This window comes from Xiphophorus hellerii, chromosome 21 (genome assembly GCF_003331165.1).
Source record: "Xiphophorus hellerii strain 12219 chromosome 21, Xiphophorus_hellerii-4.1, whole genome shotgun sequence".
Classification (NCBI taxonomy): domain Eukaryota; kingdom Metazoa; phylum Chordata; class Actinopteri; order Cyprinodontiformes; family Poeciliidae; genus Xiphophorus; species Xiphophorus hellerii.
Window position 1 is genome coordinate 25955529 of NC_045692.1, and position 19827 is coordinate 25975355.

Below are 19827 nucleotides of genomic sequence, written 5' to 3' on the forward strand. Positions count from 1 at the left end.
TAGCAGCAGAAATGGCTCCTGGTCTTCAGCCAAAGACTAAAGAGAAATCCTCCAACACTAAAATCGGACGCCTCCATCTTGTTTCCATCTGGTGAAGAAGGAAGTTGCTCTCAGTGTCTTCAGAGGTTTTTGTGTCGTTTCCTTCAGTGGTTCTTGGTGCAGCGCCCCCACAGGCCAGGAGGGGAACAGGTTGGTTTGGGTCAGAACCACAGCAGCTGGAGGTGGAGCAGATGTTCTGGTTCCAGTAGAACCGGGTCGACCGGACCATCAGGAGGGAAACAGATTTAAGGTTTCACTGATGAGTCCCTCCATTATGTTATTCCACAATTGCAAAGATGTATGCAAATAAAAACGATCCCAGAATTTTTTCCCACTAATATATAATTGAGTTTATCTCAAATTTTCTGTAGAAATTGTGAAAAGCATCGAGCTTAGGCAATGCCAACTCCCACCTGCAGGTGGCAGTGTTTCTTCCTTCTACTGTGCTGCCTCAGCCTGACTTTATGACCAGCTAGCATCAACATGGCAGCAACAGAAAATTAAGTTTTCCAGGTTCTCCAGGTTCTCCAGGTTACCTGGTACGGTACGATGCTCTCGTGGGCCGTCCCCCAGCGCTTGGCCTCCTTCCCTGCGTTCAGGTAGTTGGCAGCGATGTGGCTGAGGCAGGACACCTGGACAGAGACGGAGACGTTAACTGACCCAGCAGACCAGCATGTGCATCTGGAGTCCAAGTGCTACAGTTCGTGGTTTCCTCTTAGTTTTGATACGACTTGTTGATGGGAGCGTTGCTGTGGTTACATGTAACCATGACGACACAGAAACTTTCTTCTGCTGCATGAGAAACTCAGCACTTCCTGTTCAAGGTTCATGAATCCAGAGCGCTGCGGTTCAGCAGAACCTTGATGATTTACACGGCTGATCTTTGAGTAACTAGAATGTAAAAACACAGAATCTCATGTTTTTCTAACATTTAAAAAAGGAAAATCTCCATCTTTGCTAGTTAATAATCATCCATCTGACCCGGATGTCTCTGTTGAACTTTGGTCTACATGAACCAAACTCTTTAATCAGATTAAATAATCTGATTCAGTAAACAGCAGCTCATTAAACTGTAGATTTAAACGTTCCAGCCGTCCTGCTAGCTCGCTGCTTTCATGTTTCAGACTAAAAATGGTCGTCACAGGCTTCCTTACCTCGACCAGCTGATGACTAAACGTAAGGAAACGTTCTCCTGGTTCATAAAGTCGCTCAGCTTTGAGTTTTCGGTTTTTGGACGTTGCTGGTGTTTCAGTGAGGTTCATTCTGTCTGTCTGGAGTTTTTCCTGCTCATTCAGTAAAAATCCTCATTTCATGGTGGATTTTATTTGGATGGTGAATCTTCGCTCCTCAGTTTGAGTCAGACTGAGTCACGTTTCATCATGGTGGTCAAAACGTTCAGCTTGTTCAGCAGAACGACGTCTGAGCCTTGAAAGCCGATCAGAACCCAGAAATGGATCCTCTACGGTCCGGCTCAGGACCAGAACCGGTCCATCCGGGCCGATGACCCGGCTCCGTCAGACCCTGATGGCTTCATCATGTCGGCTTGTTGTCATATTTCTGCAGCGGTTTCTGGTGATTAGCAGGAAACCATGAGAGGCGCTTGGTTACGGCGCCGTGACGCAGCAGGAAGCTTCCCGGGTGGTTCTGTCCATCAGAACCCGGTTCTGTTTAAACTGCAGGAAGCCACAGAGAGGCGGCAGCACCGCTGCACATGTGGAGGCCGGAACCGAGACGTCGTTAGGGAGAAAAACCAGCTGCAGTCAGGAGACATGAGAGGCAGACATCTGCAGCAGGCGGCTACGGATCCACAGCCAATACATGGGGCCGGACTTCCTGCTTTCCACTTCCTGCTTCCTGCTTCACTCACTGGACTTCCTGCTTCACTCACTGGACTTCCTGCTTTCCACTTCCTGCTTCACTCACTGGACTTCCTGCTTCACTCACTGGACTTCCTGCTTTCCACTTCCTGCTTCCTGCTTCACTCACTGGACTTCCTGCTTCCTGCTTCACTCACTGGACTTCCTGCTTTCCACTTCCTGCTTCCTACTTCACTCACTGGACTTCCTACTTCCCACTTCCTGTTTCACTTACTGGACTTCCTGCTTCCTACTTCGTATTTCCTGTCAGCTTCACTCACTGGAGTTTAGGAGGAAAACCCCAGCTCAGTCTCATGTTCCCTGGGAAACAGGAAGTGATCTCACAGACAGGAAGTGGTACCTGAGCAGACAGCAGGTTGCAGTCGATGTGACTTCCTCTTCCTGTCTTCTGTCTGTGCAGCAGGGCGGCCATGACGGCTCCGTGCGCGTACAGCCCCGTGGCCAGGTCCGTCATGGCGACGCCGGGACGCACCGGCTCCCCGTCCTGCCGGAGCAAAGCATCATGGGATCAGCTGGCGCCGGTTTGGACCCGGTTTGATCCAGAAGGAGCTCTGACCTCCGGCCCGGTGATGTGCATCATCCCCGACACGGCCGAGGCGATGGAGTCGTAGCCTGGACTCCGGGCCTGAGGGCCCGTCTGGCCGTAACCTGGGACACAGAGAACCGGGTCACCGACCAGGTCAGAATCGTTCAGAACCACAGAGACATCAGAACCAGAACCCAGCTGGGTCCATTCAGTTAGAGGCTTCAGGAATCTGCTGATGAAGGTCGGCCTCCAACAGGAAGTTACAAAATGTTCTGGAAAATACATGGAACTGGATCAGGGCCTGGAGACGGATCCATGGATCTGGAACATCAGAACCGTTGGAACTGAGACACAGACAGAGTCCTGGTCCAGATCCAGATCCCAGTCCAGGTCGGGTTCTGTACCTGATACGGAGCAGTAGACGAGGCGCGGGTTGATTCTGCTGAGCTCAGCGTATCCTAAACCCAACTGAGGAAGATTCTCTGGCAGGAAGTTCTCCATCAGGACGTCACACACACCTGCAAGCTGAGCACACACACACACACCGTGAACACACACACCGTGAACACACACACACCGTAAACACACACACACCGTGAACACACACACACTGTGAACACACACACATACCATGAACACACACACACCGTGAACCCCCTCCCTGCCCGGTGACCTCTCGGGTCGGTACCTGCTGGATGACCTCTGCTCCTCTCCGGTGCTTCAGGTCCACTGCGATGCTCTGGAACAGAGGAATGTGGATCAGATCCATTCAGGCTTTCAGTTGTTATGAAATAGAAACATGGACAGCAGAAACCTGCTGTTCTCTAAATCCTCAGCTTTCATTTATTTATTACAATCGTTTCATTTTCTTTATGTTTTTGTTTTAAATTTACCAAAATAAATGAACTCAGATGGATCTGAACCGGTCGGAGGTCAAAGGTCAGACTAGATCAGTCTTTTTCAAACTGGTGATCCGCGGGCGCCCTCTGGTGGTCCGCGAGGTACTGCATGTAAGTGACCGTTTATTTGCCGTGACGTCAGCTCAGAGTGCTAAGTGCTAGCTTAGCAAAGGGTTGAATGAAAAAGAATGACGGATTAAAACCGGGTTCTCAACAAAAAGCTGCAGATACCGGTGGGAAGAAAAAGTCCAGGAATATGATCTGAGCAGAAGAAGCTGAAGCTGATGTCGTTCACTAGCGAATCGATTCCTTTGAACGGCTCCATGCGGTAGGAATCGACTCTGTTAGTCAGAACGGCTCTTTGTTTTTATGACTTTGCTTGGTAATGAATGATCCTCTGCTTTCAGGTCAACAGCTATTGTAATTTTTATTTAATTAAAAATGATTAAATTAATTAAATACAATTATAGAAATTTGTTAATTATTTTATATTTAATGGTGCAGAATAATATTTTTTGCTTCTGCTAAAGCAACTCTAGTCTATTTTTTTAAATTGTGCTTCTAAATCACAAATAGCCTTAAATGTTATTAATGCATAACACTTGGTAGTAAAGAACAATTTCTTTTTTATTTCTGTGTTTGACATCATTAGAAAACTTAAACTCTTTCAGAATCTGTAAATAACTCAAAGTGTCCAAGTAAACGTGTTCATGCTCTGACCAAACGGCTCCACTCTTCATTAGGATGAACAAAGAAAACAACAATACGTGATTTAAGAAGCTAATATTTTCATTTCAGGTTGCATCATATATCGTGTTATCGCGGTTTTCACCTTCTTGTTCCGGTTGACGCTCAGGAAGTAGACGCTCTCTGAGGCAACAAACGGCGGGCCCCAGGTTCTGGTGTCGTCTCCTCCACCTGTCCAACAGAACCACCACATCTACAACAGTCAGGTTTCCCACAATCCTTCAGCCACTACCCAGAACACACCTGGGCGCTCACCTGGCCTCTCCACCTTGATCACCTCAGCTCCCAGGTCTCCCAGGATCATGGTGGCAAACGGACCGGCCAGAACCCTGCACACACCCAGTCACATGTCAGCCTCCGGGTGGATCAGAACCAGCAGCGGCCTGCGGAGCTCACCTGGTCAGATCCAGCACTCTGACGCCCTCTAGTGGCCGAACAGCTCCTACAGCACATTAAAAACACAACCAAGTTGTTGCTTTAGAAAAAAACAGAAAAAGTTTTACATTCAAAGTTAAATATTAATATTAACAAAAATTAACCTGATTTAAAAACTAAAGTTATATTGTTATTTTAACTGAAATTTATATTTTCTCGGTTAAATAAAATCCCCCGCACTTTTTGTCCGAAGGACCTTAAAGTACAGAATTAACATTTTATTGTTTATAACTTAATTTCATCATAAATCATTATAAATTAAGTCATCAATTACCATAATCCTCTTAACAGCAGGAGAACTTGCCTCTCACAACATGGCGGACCGGGCTGACGTATTGTTTCAGTCGCATTAAAGCTAACTTTGAATAGGCCACAATCTTTAACCAGCAGCAGTTTAAAGGGACGCCTTTATTTAATAAAGTCATAAACGTGTTCTGGTCCTCATCCTGTCCGGATTCCTGCAGGTTCCGATCCAAATTTCGATGAGCTGACTGACCCCCGACCAGAGATGCTACCATTAGCCTGCTAGCAGCAGCTCCCGACCAGAGATGTTACCATTAGCCTGCTAGCAGCAGCTCCCGACCAGAGATGCTACCATTAGCCTGCTAGCAGCAGCTCCGGACCAGAGATGCTACCATTAGCCTGCTAGCAGCAGCTCCCGACCAGAGATGCTACCATTAGCCTGCTAGCAGCAGCTCCCGACCAGAGATGCTACCATTAGCCTGCTAGCAGCAGCTCCCGACCTGAGATGCTACCATTAGCCTGCTAGCAGCAGCTCCGGAGCAGTACCTGAGTTTGTGTCCGAGCTCCACCGCCTGCTGCCCGGATACTTTGGAGCCTGGTTCCGCTGGAGAAGCGCTCTGAAGCCCGAACGGTACCGAGCCCTGAGGACGCTGCGTAAAGCCCTGAAGCTTTCAGACATCTTCTAAACCTGCTAGCATCAGCCTTAAACCACGCTATTACTTCCGGTAACCGACTTTCAAAGTAAAATCAGATGAAGTGGGATTGTTTTGAATCTTTAACTAATAAATAGTTTACAGTTTAACTTCTATCAGAACCGTTTCAAAGTCCATTTCACGGATAAAGCTTAATGATTCATGATCAAAGTTCAACATTTCCTAACACTCAAAGTTACATTTACAGAATAAAATCATCTCACTTGAGTTTTAGATGAAGCCGCATTTTAACCTGCATGTTATTAGAAATATATCTGATCTGATCTCTGCGTCACATTTCCCTCTGCGTTTCACTGAACGTAGACTAAGAACAACCCCAGCTAAATGTGACAAAATGATTTTGTAAACGATAAAAATTTATATTCTGTGCTGCTGATGTTTATAATCATTGAGACAAAAAAGGATATTTGATAATAAAAATTTTAAAAAACACGCAAAACCATGAATAACAGTTAGATTAAAATGCATCTAAAGGAATTTTATTTAACTAGAGAAAATATTAGTTTTAGTCAAAAATACCAACATAATGTGAGTTTTTAATTCAGATTATTTATTGTTAAAAACTAATAATCTCAGTAATTATAGTTTCAACAAGGTGTTCCTCAGTCCTGAGCGTTTTGGTTCTGCTCCATAAAAACCGACTCAGAGACCGACTGACCATCAGAGCAGGAGTTTAAATCAGCGATTATTAATAATCACTTATTAATAATCGCTAAATAACCATCAAGCCTGAAACCCGATATCGTAACGGACTGAATGTTACGTTTTGAACCTCGTCTCTGCTGGGCTGGCGGTTGCCACGGCAACGGGTGTGTTTACACGACTAAGAGTAAAAAGTTCCTCCTGGAGAAATCAGGGATTTTCTTTCCTCCTTTTAGAAATGATTGGATGAAAAGTGATCAGAATAAAACAGACTGTAGAAAATGATGAGACATGATTTATTATTTCCATACAGAACCAGAGTAATGTGAACGGATGTTTTCCTTGTTTCTACCAGCTGCTGGTTCTGTGAGCAGAACCATTCCGGACCTGAAGGAATCCACAGAAACTGAACAGAACCAGGATCTCCTGAACAGGCTGCTGCGTTTGCTTCAAGCTCCGCAGGAACCAGGAAGGTCCAAACATGGCGTCCAGCAGCTGGAAGGAATCTGGATCCTGGAGCTTCCTGGACGGCGTCCCAGAAGAGACACAGGTCAGGTTTGGTCCCAGTTAAACAGGGAGACCAGCAGGTGGCGCTGCAGCCTCTGATTAGCAGCCTGAAACAGCAGCAGCCTCTGTCCTAGTCAAAGGAACCGGGATAACTCCTTCATGTTGGAGCGTCGGTTCGGTAATTACCTCAAACTGCTGCTGATTTCTGCTGGAACCACCAACCACAGGGTGGCGCTGCTGGAGGTCAAAGGTCACAGGCATATCACTAAGGTAAAGATTATAAATGAGCCAATCAGCATGTTCAGAATAAAATGTGATGTTACACATTGCTGTACCACTATACCTCATTAGTTTCTATAGGCTGACCCCTGACCTTTGCACTATCCGTAACCATCTGCAGTACATACCTAACCGTAACCTCTGACCCTAAAATTGTTTTTATCTTGTGTGGAGAAGCTAAAATGTCCTCACACACACACACACACACACACACACACACGTGTTTCTAAGCACCGCCCACTAAAGCTTTTCACCTGCCATGGCTGACTTAAGCCCCGCCCCTTCCAGGTAACCTGTCCTCCAGGTTACCTGAGGAGTTTTATCTCTGCGCTCTGATTGGCTGAGCTCAGTCAGCCAATCACAATCTTTGCTTTTCTCCTGACCTCACTTCTTGTTTCTGAATTTTCAGGATTCAACTAGTCAGATCCGAAGGTCAGGAAGAGGTCATGTGGCAGCGAGCAACAGCGCCTCCATCTGGTGGGAAGGTCTCTGCGTTTCCGGCGTCCAGCAGGGGGCAGAGGAGCTGAGGGACCGCAGGTTCTCCTCAGGTACCAGACTGTTCAGGCAGCATGGTTGGTTACCACGGTAACGGCGGGGACGGTGCCAGAGGTGGGCGGAGCCAGGCCGGCGGCGTGGCGGCGGATCTGGGAGATTCTCTCCTCAACGCAGCCGGCAGACAGACGAGCCTCGGCGTCCTGATCCCAGCATTCCTCTGCCGTCACACAGACCTGGGCCAGACCCTGCAGAACCAGAACCAGACGGTCCAAACATCAGGACCAGAACCAGAACCAGACAGTCCAAACATCAGGACCAGAACCAAACGGTCCAAACATCAGAACCAGAACCAGACAGTCCAAACATCAGGACCAGAACCAGAACCAGACGGTCCAAACATCAGAACCAGAACCAGATCTGCGGAGGAACCGGGTCTCTCCTGCAGAACCGTCTGGTATTAAGCAGTAATCAAATGGTTCTGGATGTTTTCCTATCTGGATCAGAACTTTATCCACCCTGAGGGTAACTTAGTGGTACCGGTCCGGTTGGGAGGGAAGCGGTTCTGGATCACTCACGCTGTGCTTGAGCCAGAACTCCTTGATGGCCGGCCTCGTCTTCTTGTGGACCACGACGTCCTGCAGGTCCTCCAGGGTCGGGTGCTGACCCACTTCCTCCTCAAACGGCAGCAGGTACTGACCCAGCGGACCTGAACACATCCAGAACTCATCAGAACTCACAGCTGAGCGGCCAGAACCAATCAGAACTAATCTGGGTTCCAAACGGGTCTGGACCGCAGCAGGACCCAAAGGTTCTTCCTCAGTGGACCCTTAAACCACGCCCACTTTGTGCATAAGCAACGCCCACGTTGTACCTAAGCCACGCCCACTCCGTGTCTAAGCCACGCCCTCTCTGTGTATAAGCCACGCCCGCTTTCGCCCTCATTTCCATATTATTAACAGACTCAGGTTTGTTTTCATGTAAATATTAATGATAACTAAACTGATCATTCAGACCATCCTAGCATAAGTGCAGTCCGGCGCCTCCTGTGGTGTCTGTGGTGAACTGCAGCAGCGTGTTGATGCGTTACCGTCGGCGGCGCTGCAGCGGCTCACCGCCTCCCACAGCACCAGCCCCACGGCGTACATGTCGATCCGGAGGAAGGCGTCTCTCTGGAAGTTGATGGCTCCCTCCAGGACCTCCGGAGCCATGTAGCGCCTGGTGCCCACCTGCACAGAGAGCCCAGATGAGGCGCGGCGGCGGCGGCGGATCACCTGCGGCGGCTCAGCTGCAGCTCCGCACGCCGCCTCACCTGTCCGTGCGTCTCTCCAGGCGGCTGCCCCGGCTTGAAGAGGACGGCCAGGCCGAAGTCGGCGATGACGGCGGTGAGGTCTGAGCGCAGGAGGACGTTCTTGCTCTTAAAGTCCCTGAGAAGGAACAGAACCCGTCAGAACAGAACCTTGAGGTACATTCTGAGGTCCGGTACCAGAACCGGTTCTGCCTGGATCGTGTCCCGGACCTGTGAGCCACGGCCGGTTTGTGGCGGTCTCCTCTCAGGTGGGGGATGTCCTCATGGAGGTAGGCCAGGCCGCGGGCCATGGACTCAGCGATGTGGCACAGCTCGGTCCAGCTGACCGCGTTCGCCTTCAGGAAGTCCGACAGGGAGCCCTGCACACACACTCTGGTTTCACTGGTTTCACTGGTTTCACTGGACCCCCAGGGCGGGCAGGCCGTCCTTCCTCACCCTCTCGTGGAACTCGCTGATGAGCCACAGTTCGCTCCCTCGTCTCTCGGCCGCGATGAACCTCAGGATGTTGTGGTTCCTCATCCCCGGCGTCAGGAACACGTCTCTCTCGCTCTGCCACGACTCCTGGTTCTGTTCAGAGGAGGAAGAGGAGTTAGACAGAGACGGCCCAGCAGGATCCACGGACCATCCTTCCGGCTCGGCACCTGGCTGGCGAAGATCTTCACAGCCACGTATTCATTCAGGATCTGGCCCTTCCACACGCAGCCAAAGCGCCCCCTAGCTTTCAGCTCCAGCAGCTGCAGCGGCTTCAGCCCCAGCAGGGGGGAGGCGGGAACAGGACCGGGATCCTGGAGGACCAGAAGGATTTATTCACCGTGGATCAAACTGGACCTGGCTGATGCAGTACCGGCAGAGCGCCACCTAGTGGAGCTCTGACGCGCAGCTCCTCCCTGACCTCCACGTTTCCATATGGAGGCTTCCGGCATCGGTACGTCCAGACGGCGAGGAGCAGAACCACGGACAGCATGGCGGCCGACGCCAGGCAGTAGATCAGGATGTCCAGCGCCCTGGTGGGCGGAGCCTCCATCACTGAGACACAGGTAAACAGGAGAACAGGTAAACAGGAGAACAGGTAAACAGGAGACACTGGTAAACAGGAGACACTGGTAAACAGGGGAACAGGTAAACAGGAGAACAGGTAAACAGGAGAACAGGTAAACAGGAGGCACAGGTAAACAGGGGAACAGGTAAACAGGAGGCACAGGTAAACAGGAGGCACAGGTAAACAGGAGAACAGGTAAACAGGAGACACTGGTAAACAGGGGAACAGGTAAACAGGAGGCACAGGTAAACAGGAGAACAGGTAAACAGGAGGCACAGGTAAACAGGAGACACTGGTAAACAGGGGAACAGGTAAACAGGAGAACAGGTAAACAGGAGAACAGGTAAACAGGGGAACAGGTAAACAGGAGAACAGGTAAACAGGAGAACAGGTAAACAGGAGGCACAGGTAAACAGGGGAACAGGTAAACAGGAGGCACAGGTAAACAGGAGGCACAGGTAAACAGGGGAACAGGTAAACAGGAGAACAGGTAACAGGTAAACAGGAGGCACAGGTAAACAGGAGGCACAGGTAAACAGGAGAACAGGTAACAGGTAAACAGGGGAACAGGTAAACAGGAGAGCAGGGGAACAGGAGACACAGGTAAACAGGGGAACAGGTAAACAGGGGAACAACTATGCACTTCCAGGAACTTTTCTAGCATTCAGTTCATTTCATCAAGAAGCAGCCACTCACAGTGAGGATCAGGTAAAGCGCCTCATGCATCACTTCCTGTTCAGTCTTAGGTATTAAGACGGGGGACCGGGCTGCCCAAAGACAGGCAGAGCGGGAATCAAACTGGCAACCCGCCGCTGATCCTCTCGTTCAGTCCTGCTGACCTCTGACCTTCAGCCAGAGAAATGCTCCCTGATTTAAAAACTTTATCCGGTGCTTGTTGCCCCAGTCAGCAGATTCATCCTCCACATAAACATCAAGCTGTTAAGCAGGAAGTTAAGAGATGAAACCTTGTGGATCCTCCGTTCAGCTTGTTGAATATTATTTAAACCAAATGAAAATAAAAAGCTACTGTATGTTTCATCATTATTGTGATTTAAAAACTTACAGGTCAGAATAAATTATTATGGGATGTTTTAACTCTGTCTGTCAAAATGGCCGACATCTTCTGAGGTCGCTCAGTCAGATGTCCTATTCCAAACCTCTGAGATCTGGAAGACGACTCTCCTCTTCAATGGACCAACCAACAGCTGAGTTCGGCCCATTGGACCGGCCCGGTTGGGACCGATGCAAAAACATTTGACCCAAATTTGACCCCAGGTCTTCCCCGGCAGTGATGACGGGGTTAAGGTCCTGGTACCGGCGGTACCACCAGTAAACGGACTCACCTGGGCTGCTGAGGTCAGGCAGGTGGGTGAAGTTCTGATTGCAGAAGTTTCCTTCACAGCAGCAGAAGAAAACCTGGGGAGTTTCCTCCGTCGCCACGCAGTCCAGCCTGGAGGCAAACAGGAGGAATGAATGAAAACGGTTCTGATGTTTCATCCAACAATCAGAACCAGAGAAGTCGGGTCTCATCTGAACAAATCCTCCAGACCAGCAGCATTTGGCTAAAATCTACCCAACAACAGGTGACCTTCACCTGGGCCAAGGTCAATCAATCAATCAAATGTTATTTGTATAGCACATTTCAGCAGCAGGCATTCAAAGAGCTTTACATCATAACAAACAGAAACACAATGAAACATGGAATCAATAATCAAAACACGACATTAAGTCAAGTTCCATCAATAAATTTGTAATTGATTACGTTTCAAATAAACAGGTGGGTTTTTAGTGGAGTTTCATCCATAAAGGTTTACCTGTTACACTCCTACTGTGTTATATGGAACAACATTCCTGCTGCTATTTTTATTCACAATCACACACAGGTCAGGCTGCAGAAATGACAGGAAGTCACTGCAGAGATACAGTGAGTGTGTGTGTTAATGTGTGTGTTGGGGTGTGTTAATGTGTGTGTTGGGGTGTGTTAATGTGTGTGTTAGTGTGTCACAGTGTGTGTACCGGTCGTAGCAGTTGAAGTCGTCCAACCAGCATCCTTTCTTCAGCAGCTCCATGGATCCTGATTGGTTCCTCCAGGAGGCGTAGCAATGTGAGCGTTTGTCCTCCTCGCCCTCACACACCTCCACGCCGCTCCGGTTGGTTTTCTCCGCCTCGTAGTTCACGTTGTAGTACTGGCACTCCCTGGTGGGGCCCTCGCTGGGGCCCAAACCTGCAGCACGGGGTCAAAGGGTCAGAGTATAACCTGCCCGTTTGCCTCTGATAAAGAGGAAGCATCAGCTGCTTCCTGGTAAATGTTTGTTCTGGACCGTTAGCAGGTGCTGCAGTACCACAGGCGGCCACAGGGGGCAGCAGGACGACAGAAACGGGATTTTCTCAAAGTAAGAGCAGAGGAAGACCTGGAGGCTCAAACTGAACCAAGTGATTTATGGTTCCAGTAATGCCAGAATTAATAATAAATAATAAAGACTTTGTGGTATTCAGATTTAGTAATGCAATTATCTTAGTTGTGTTACCACCCCACGCCACTAGAGGCAGTATCAGGCCCGAAAAGATGCCACTAAGGAGCAGATTTAGAAGTTCACAGAAAGCTACAGAATCTGTTAAAAACTGTGAGCTGCGCTGAAATAAATAAAAGAAAAAAGTTCAAATACATGCTGAGAGTGAAAATCCTTCCTAAAGGTGAAAATATATCACAGATTTCAAAAGAAAATAAAAACAGGAGAAACTGATAATATAGGAAATAGCGCCCCCTTCATTTCCGGAGTGCAATGGTCCCATTTCCAAATAAGGTCTGAGACTGACAGTGGTCCGTCCCGCCCTTCCTGTTTGCTGCAGCCAGGTTCTTCTCAACTGAACAGAGGAAGAGGAGAAGCTTCATTCCCAGCTTCATCTTCCTTCGGTTCTGATCCAGTTGGTCTGGAAACACGGCCCAGTCAGAACCAAACAGGTTCTGGACAGGAACCAGTGGCTCGGTGGTGGAGGCCTGGTGATGTAGGATTGAGATGTGGAGGTTCTGTTGGACCTCCGGGTCGGCCCGGTTGGGTCGGCATGACGACCTGAGACAGCTGCTGGCCGACGGGAGAGTGTGAGAACGGCTTTAAACTCAGACACATTAGCATGTCTGAGCGCGACCTTTGACCCCCGTGTTTCTGATGCTAATCACCAATCATCAGGAGGCTGTGAGTCAGGGGTCAGAGGTCACTCAGAGTCAGAGGCATCTGCTGCCGATTGTTCCTGTGGAGGAGGAAACCCTGGGAACACACACACACACACACACACACACACACACCCACACACCCTGCTTCACCCCGGTCTGATTTCTCCTGCTGCGTTACGTCTTCATGTTTCTGAGGATAAATCGGTTTTAACCTGCAGCAGCAGGAAGTGATGTCACAGTGATGTCATCAATATAAACGTTTTTCAGGAGGAATGAAACCTTCAGAGGACAAAGTTTCAGGGTGTAAAATATAGAATAAAATGTTTTAATACTTAAAAACAGTTTAAACATCAGAAGATTTAATCCATAATGTCCTGGAAGAGCAGAAATATTAAAATAGATTAAAGATCACAGAATTAAACACGTTTTAATGTTTTCCAACTTTCATCCTGAAGTTTGTTTCATTTCCTGATTTTAGATGTTTATGATTTCTAGATGATAAAATAAAGTTTCATTTCTAAGAACAGAAAATCTGAACCAGAAGCTGAAATCCTCCTGAGATTCTGATGGGGTGAAACGCGTCTCCACCTGCAGCAGCTGAAGCTTTAAGTCTCATCAGTTCATCCAGATTAGTTAAACCTGGTCACAGCTGCGACTGCAAAGCCTTCTGGGTAATGTAGTGTTTAGGATCTTTCTAATCCTAATCTGTGTGAGACAGAAAGTTTCTAACATCTCCCTGAAGGTTTGGTCCTGGTCCATGTTGTCGTGGAAAAAAATACTATTTCCAATCACTGTTGAGGTGAAATCACTCAGTCAGGTTTATTCATATATTGTTCACAATACAGAGAAGCTTGTAGGACAATCAGTGATGAAGCAGGTCTGGATGAAAAGCTGCCAGGCAGAGAAACACATGAGTTTTATACAAAGGGATCCTAAGCCTGGAAACAGACTGGTTCCCATGCAGACTGGTCCCCATGCAGACTGGTTCCCATGCAGACTGGTTCCCATGCAGACTGGTCCCCATGCAGACTGGTTCCAATGCAGACTGGTCCCCATGCAGACTGGTCCCCATGCAGACTGGTTCCCATGCAGCTGGGAAAAACAACGTCCAACTTTGTACATGTAACCCAAATAGTTTAACTTGGTGGAAATATACAGAACTTAGAATAACATATAGCAACACAACTAGCAGGTGTGACCTTACTTAATTTTTTCCACTACATTTCCCCCCTTTTGAATATACTGTAAGTAAATATGTAATATTTAATATTAATCATACGTCAAATTTATTCCATCCCACTGATTATATAAAAGGAAATTTCTACAATTTTTATGGTGAGAAGTAAAGATTATCCCATACATTTTAAGACATTACATATTCATTTAGTCATTGAAACATTATTCTGTACGATGAAACAAAAACATATAAGCAAGATAGGAAAAACCTCCCGGCATTCATCCATTCATCCTGTAACCACATGATTGTGTTTAGCAAATAGGTGGAAGCTCTCAGAGACAGGGAATCAGAGACAGGTCCTTCCTTCCACTTCTGTCTGTGATGATGTTGTCTTACTGTCCAAACCTGTCGAATTCGCTTTCTCAAGTTTTCAGACGGTGAAACACACATTAACACCTCCTGTCGAGACGCCACTCCGTACCATCAAGCCAGGTGATTGGGTCGTGGTGAAAGACTTCAGGACCATTGGGACTCCAAACGCTGGCAGGGAAAATTTCCAGAGCTGCTCGTCACACCTACAGCTGTTAAGGTGGCGGAGAGGGCGACGTGGCTGAACGCCAACCACTATAAGAGGGTCGAGACAACGCCATCCTGGGGTCCAACAGTCGACAGAACAACAGACCAAGGAGGACGACGCGCAACTTTCTGGATGAGGACGACTTACTTTACTGCTGCTGGTGTTGAGTGCTGGTAACCTCTGACACCCAAAGAGGAAATGATGCAACAAAGGAATACGGAAGAGATGAACATAACAACAAACATTTGTTGCTTTTGTACGTTAAAAGGCTCCACAACCAAAGAACTATTGCTGGTCCACTGGCGAGTGGTCGAAGTGGGGAGTGAAGAATAAATATATATATTAAAAATGTTCCAGAGAGAGAAAGAAGAAAGAACAAGGACGTTCATTATGACAGAATCACGTCTTCATCTTGTGTTGGTTATTTCTAATTTTGTTGTACTTTTATTCCAGCTGATGATGAAGATGGTGCTGCTATCCTAGCTTAGCTTTCCTGTACTGCTGTGCAGTTCACAGAAATGTCTGTTTCACAAAAACAAATGCTTATCCTTTCTGCATGTTCTACATATGCATTTTATATTTAGATTTTATTTTTCATTTGATCTGGAAATGATTTTTTTTTCCTTTTTAGTTTTTTTCTTTTTAAGTTTAGTTGTTGTAAGGTATTTCATGATTATGGATTGTTGTTGTGATGTGGTTTAGGTTGAGTTATGTGATTAGATATAAGTTTTCTATTATATATATATAGATTTTATTACAGACTCAGAGTCCAGATTACATACAAAAGAAAACAAAGACAATAAAATAAAAAAAAAATAAAAAAAGTACAATAAAAATAAAAAACGACTCCTAGCTATTCAGAAGGCAATCATACCAATGTCTCCAGAGTACAGATGAGTATTTTACTGCACTATATTTGATATTAGTCAACAGTATTATAATTCTATTATTAGACTCGTTTAAACGACAAATAAATTTATACATAAGCTTTCTTAAAACAGCCATCAAAGTGCTGACGCGAGCAGATACAAACAGTTCACTGGCACAGGTCCATCTGGGTTTATTTAACAAGAGTCTCAGTGCATCATTATAAGCCACCTTCAATCTTTGAAGACTGGCTTTTTTAAAATTGCACCACAAATGTGCAGTATACAGTGATGTACAATATGACCTAAACAAGTTCAGTTTCACTTCATCAGAGCAGAATCCAAACTTAAGGATATTTGCCTGAGTGTATAACATTCGAACCTGACGGTAAATGTCCTCATCATCAGACAGATGGTCTGTCAACACATGGCCAAGATATTTTACTTCATTTGAGACATTCAATAAAATCCCAGACAATTTGAAATTTGGAAATACTCTATTTTTGTCCTCCTTAGTGCGACAGATCAAGATGATACTTTTTGATGGATTGAATTTGACATCAAGTAATTCACCATACGGTGAACAGACATTAAGCAGCTCCTGAAGACCAGCTGAACTTGGACTAAAAACCACTATGTCATCAGCATACATTAAATGATTAATAATAGTATCACCAACCATGCAGCCAGTTCTACACAGGTTTAGCTGCTTAGAGAGGTCATTCATATAAAAATTAAACAACATAGGAGATAAAATGCTTCCTTGTCTGACGCCATTGCCGACATGAAAGGATGCAGACACACAGTTGTCCCATTTCACCTGCATCGTTTGATTAGCAACCAGTAGGACAGACATCTTACTATATACTTAGGAACACCAGCTTGGCACAATTTTAAAAATAGTTTTCTATGATTTACATGATCAAAAGCCTTAGTGGCGTCTAAAAAGCAGAAAAAATGTAGAATTTTTGCTGTTATAATTTTTCAGTAATTCTTTTAGGTCATATATACACATATCAGTGCCATGTTTGGACTTGAACCCAAATTGATTGTCAGTGGACATAACTATCTTTGCAAATTTTGGCAAAAGAATTAATTCAAAGACTTTAGACAGTGTACTAGCTAGGGCTATAGGTCTATAGTTATCAGAGCTGCCAATTTTACCAGCTTTGTTTTTAATCACAGGAAGTAGAAGAACATTCATTAAGGATTCAGGAATAAAACCATGCATAATAAAACCAGTGAAACACAAGGCAAGAAGAGGGACGACCTTTGAACTGGCAAATTTGAGATGTTCAGCTGAAATAAGATCCAGAACTATAGATTTATTTACAGACAATTCTTTAATTGCTTGATTGACCTCATGAGTTTTGATAGTTTCTACACTACTAACCTTGTCAACCTGGAAGGGTTCACTCTGTACACAGGTGAATAACTTGCTGTAGTGATGTTGCCAAAAATTCACAATCATATTCACCCCAGAAACACCATCAACAGTGAAAGGGAGAGAGGATTTACTGTTACTGATGGTTTTAACCTCTTTCCAAAAGGTTTTTGTATCCTTATCTAAAAGATTTTTTGCCAAGGAATCAGCCCTCATGGTTGCTCATTCTGTCTAATGAAGCGTAATGCATATTTGTATTTAGAATTAGACAACTTTTTATGCTCAAATATAGGACCCTGCCTAGGTTTACCTGCTAGAGCCCAAGAAGTAGTAGCTTCACGGGCTTCACTGTGGAATTTAGACACATGTGTTCCAGCCTGGTCTATTTTTAATCTTTGCATTACTTTTATTAAAAGGCAGGCTAGCCCCCAGTAGCGCTTCAATTATGTCGGAATATAATCCAGTTATATTGATTCTATGTTCAATATTAGAGCAGTTACAGTCTGTACACGTAACTGCCTCTCTTGATAAATTAATGGTAGATAACAATTGATCAGTTTGGGCAAAGTAACAGGCTATTTGTTCACTAGATAAAGAAGACCAGTCTATATACGTCTGATTATGAATACTGTTCTTATTTACAGTTGCGGGTACATGATCAAATCTAATTGATACCTTGAAAGGGATGTGATCAACAGTGGACACATTGTATAAGATATTAATATATATCAAAGCAGCATGAGCATCTGCTGTAGTGATGCAATGGTCCAACCAAGATGTAGTATGCCAGGCTTCACTTATATAAGTGTAACTCGCAGCTGGCAGAAGTTCTTTACTTGACAATATTAAATTAAAATCTGTACAAAAATGAATCAGGTGTTTAGCAAACAGCGAGTTTTTATCCGAGATGTCTGCATTCATGTCACCCATAAGATAGATACATTTTGACTTCTCATTTTGCATAAAAGAGCTAATATAAGCAAGTTTACTAAGGTATTCTTCTTCATTATGATGACATTCATATGGAGCATAGACATTTAAAATAATAAACTCTTTGTCAAGCTGTTTCACGTGTACTGCAATACACCAATCCACACCTAATCTCATGACATTTATCACTGAGTCCAGGCTTTTTTTCCATAATATAGCCACCCCTCCTGGTATCCTTCCTCTTTTAATTCCCAGACTGAGGTCAGTAGTAGATTCTCCGGCACCCAGGAAACTGTCATTGATAGAGTTTAGTCCTTTTAAATCCTGTTTGGCTAAAAATGTTTCTTGCAAGCACAAGATGTCACAATGTAGCAACAACTGGTCGACAACCAACCGGCGAGCTTTATCATCTGCTCTCTGCCCTGAGCGCAGGCCACGACAGTTGTAAGAGATTACTTTAATGTCCATAATTCTTTATGACTTTGAGCTCACGCCAGCAATAGGCGCGCATATGTCCATGGAAGAAAGGGTAGCATTTGCGCCGATGATAGTTTTGCGTGGCTCATAAAACCTTCTCACATTGGTTCCCTCAGGCCAGAGCTCTGGGTTGTACATGACAGCCACCTCACTACATTCGGCAGAAACCTTGAATGAGGCGTACCTGGTATTAACAGTAGTGATTCTCTGGCATGTTACATGTTGCCCAAGTTTGGTTTTAAGATAAACACATAGTGTTTCCGCATCCAAGTCAGGTGAGAATTTAGAGGCAAAAACACTCACCAGTTTGGTTTTCACCATTTTGATGTTCCCTGCGGCCCCAGTACCAACAATAGTTTGGCCAGCTTTCCTGCGTCCCAGTGAAGGGCCAGAGCGAGTCGTCGTATTCACAACCGAAGGAACTTTGGGCTGTCGGTGCCGTTTCACGACCTGGCTCCACTTAGAAGATCCCGGAGATGGCGTAGATTCTCCGGTACACAACGCAGGAGTATCTCCCTTTACAGTTGATAGCGAATCTCCCTCCAGAACTTGAGGACGGTGTTCCATATCCAAGGCAATGTTCAGATCCATGTCCGCCGCACCCTTCTCCTTCACCGGTACAGATCCTTGATCGGTGCGTTGTTCAAGAGCAGACACCCGGCTACGCAGATCCGCCGTAACATTGTGAAGACCTTCACTTACTTCAGCCTGAGCTTGAAGTGTTTGCTTCATGGCAGATACTGCAACGTGGAGCTGTTCCATTTTGCGTAGCAAGCCGCAGACATCCATGTTGGTAAAAGTCACCGGAGGCAACTCGTCTAAGTAATGGAACACAAATCTGGGAATATTATCCCCGCATTCATTTAGCACTTTGAGGCAGGCCTTCACATTGTTGATATCCTTTTGTGCTCCTTTATACGAGATGTTACGCTGAGAAGAAGTGCAGAACTCATACAGCGTCTTCTTTGATGTTTCTATCCAGTCTGAGTCAAAAGTGTTGACGGCTAACAACACAATCTCATCCTGGCTTAGAGTCTTAAGTTTGATAGAAAGAAAGTGTAAAAACTCATCCTCTGCGATAATTTTATCCTCAATAGTTTTATATATGCGTGGTTTTAAGCGAGCTCTAGAAAACGCCAGAGATCCGGAAGAGCGCGCTGCTGCCACGTCAGCCATCTTCCCCCTAATAGATTAAGCTTGGGTTTTTTTGTTTGTTGTTGTTTTGACGCTGTTTGTTTGTTTTTCTTTTTAAATGTTTTTTTATTGTTAATTTTTTTCTCCTCCTTAATTAGCTTTTGTGTTACATTTTTATTTTCTTTTTTATTGTTTCTTGGTTTTTTCTGTCTTCCATCATTGGTCTGATGCCTCCACAGTTTTCCAGAACATTTACAGAACCGCCTCCCTGGCAGGGAGGGGCAGCAGGGTAACTTTCCTACCAACACAGTCATATTATTGCAGGGCAGACGAGAGGAAAGCTGGTGGGTTTTTCATATCTTG

At 45.7% G+C, this 19827-nt stretch overlaps 2 protein-coding genes across 4 annotated transcripts in view; both read right to left on the reverse strand.

Annotated features, from left to right (window-relative positions):
* Positions 1–5490, reverse strand: part of sugct (succinyl-CoA:glutarate-CoA transferase) — a 32461-nt gene extending 26971 nt beyond the window's left edge. Inside the window, exons 1-9 of one of the 3 annotated variants that reach the window (XM_032551265.1) lie at positions 5313–5489; positions 4485–4530; positions 4344–4417; positions 4174–4259; positions 3131–3181; positions 2847–2967; positions 2473–2564; positions 2257–2400; positions 576–671 (exon numbers count right to left, since the gene is read on the reverse strand). In XM_032551265.1, coding sequence (XP_032407156.1) covers positions 576–671; positions 2257–2400; positions 2473–2564; positions 2847–2967; positions 3131–3181; positions 4174–4259; positions 4344–4417; positions 4485–4530; positions 5313–5445 — 843 coding nt within the window. In that variant the 5' untranslated portion in view covers positions 5446–5489. Of the gene's footprint in view, positions 1–575; positions 672–2256; positions 2401–2472; positions 2565–2846; positions 2968–3130; positions 3182–4173; positions 4260–4343; positions 4418–4484; positions 4531–4797; positions 5081–5312 lie in introns of those variants that run through there. The other 2 variants (XM_032551268.1, XM_032551267.1) reach the window with 2 other exon arrangements.
* Positions 5491–6400: 910 nt separating this feature from the next.
* Positions 6401–11439, reverse strand: LOC116711769 (activin receptor type-2B-like). Its single transcript, XM_032551269.1, has 9 exons — positions 11091–11439; positions 9601–9734; positions 9350–9493; positions 9144–9275; positions 8919–9067; positions 8712–8826; positions 8490–8628; positions 7978–8108; positions 6401–7647 (listed from the first exon to the last, which is right to left on the reverse strand). Exons 1-9 carry the CDS (start codon positions 11275–11277, stop codon positions 7468–7470), a joined length of 1311 nt encoding a protein of 436 aa, XP_032407160.1. The 5' UTR covers positions 11278–11439; the 3' UTR covers positions 6401–7467.
* Between the last annotated feature and the right edge of the window lie 8388 nt (positions 11440–19827).

What these genes read in the sequence shown, in the direction of transcription:
- LOC116711769 (XM_032551269.1), bottom strand. Translation starts at nt 11,277, where the DNA reads ATGAGACCCGACTTCTCTGGTTCTGATTGTTGGATGAAACATCAGAAC. An exon ending in CTCCATATGGAAACGTGGAG is followed by an intron (nt 9,494 to 9,600) that starts GTCAGGGAGGAG and finishes CTGGTCCTCCAG; the next exon opens with GATCCCGGTCCTGTTCCCGC. An exon ending in AGTTCTGGCTCAAGCACAGC is followed by an intron (nt 7,648 to 7,977) that starts GTGAGTGATCCA and finishes CTGGTTCTGCAG; the next exon opens with GGTCTGGCCCAGGTCTGTGT.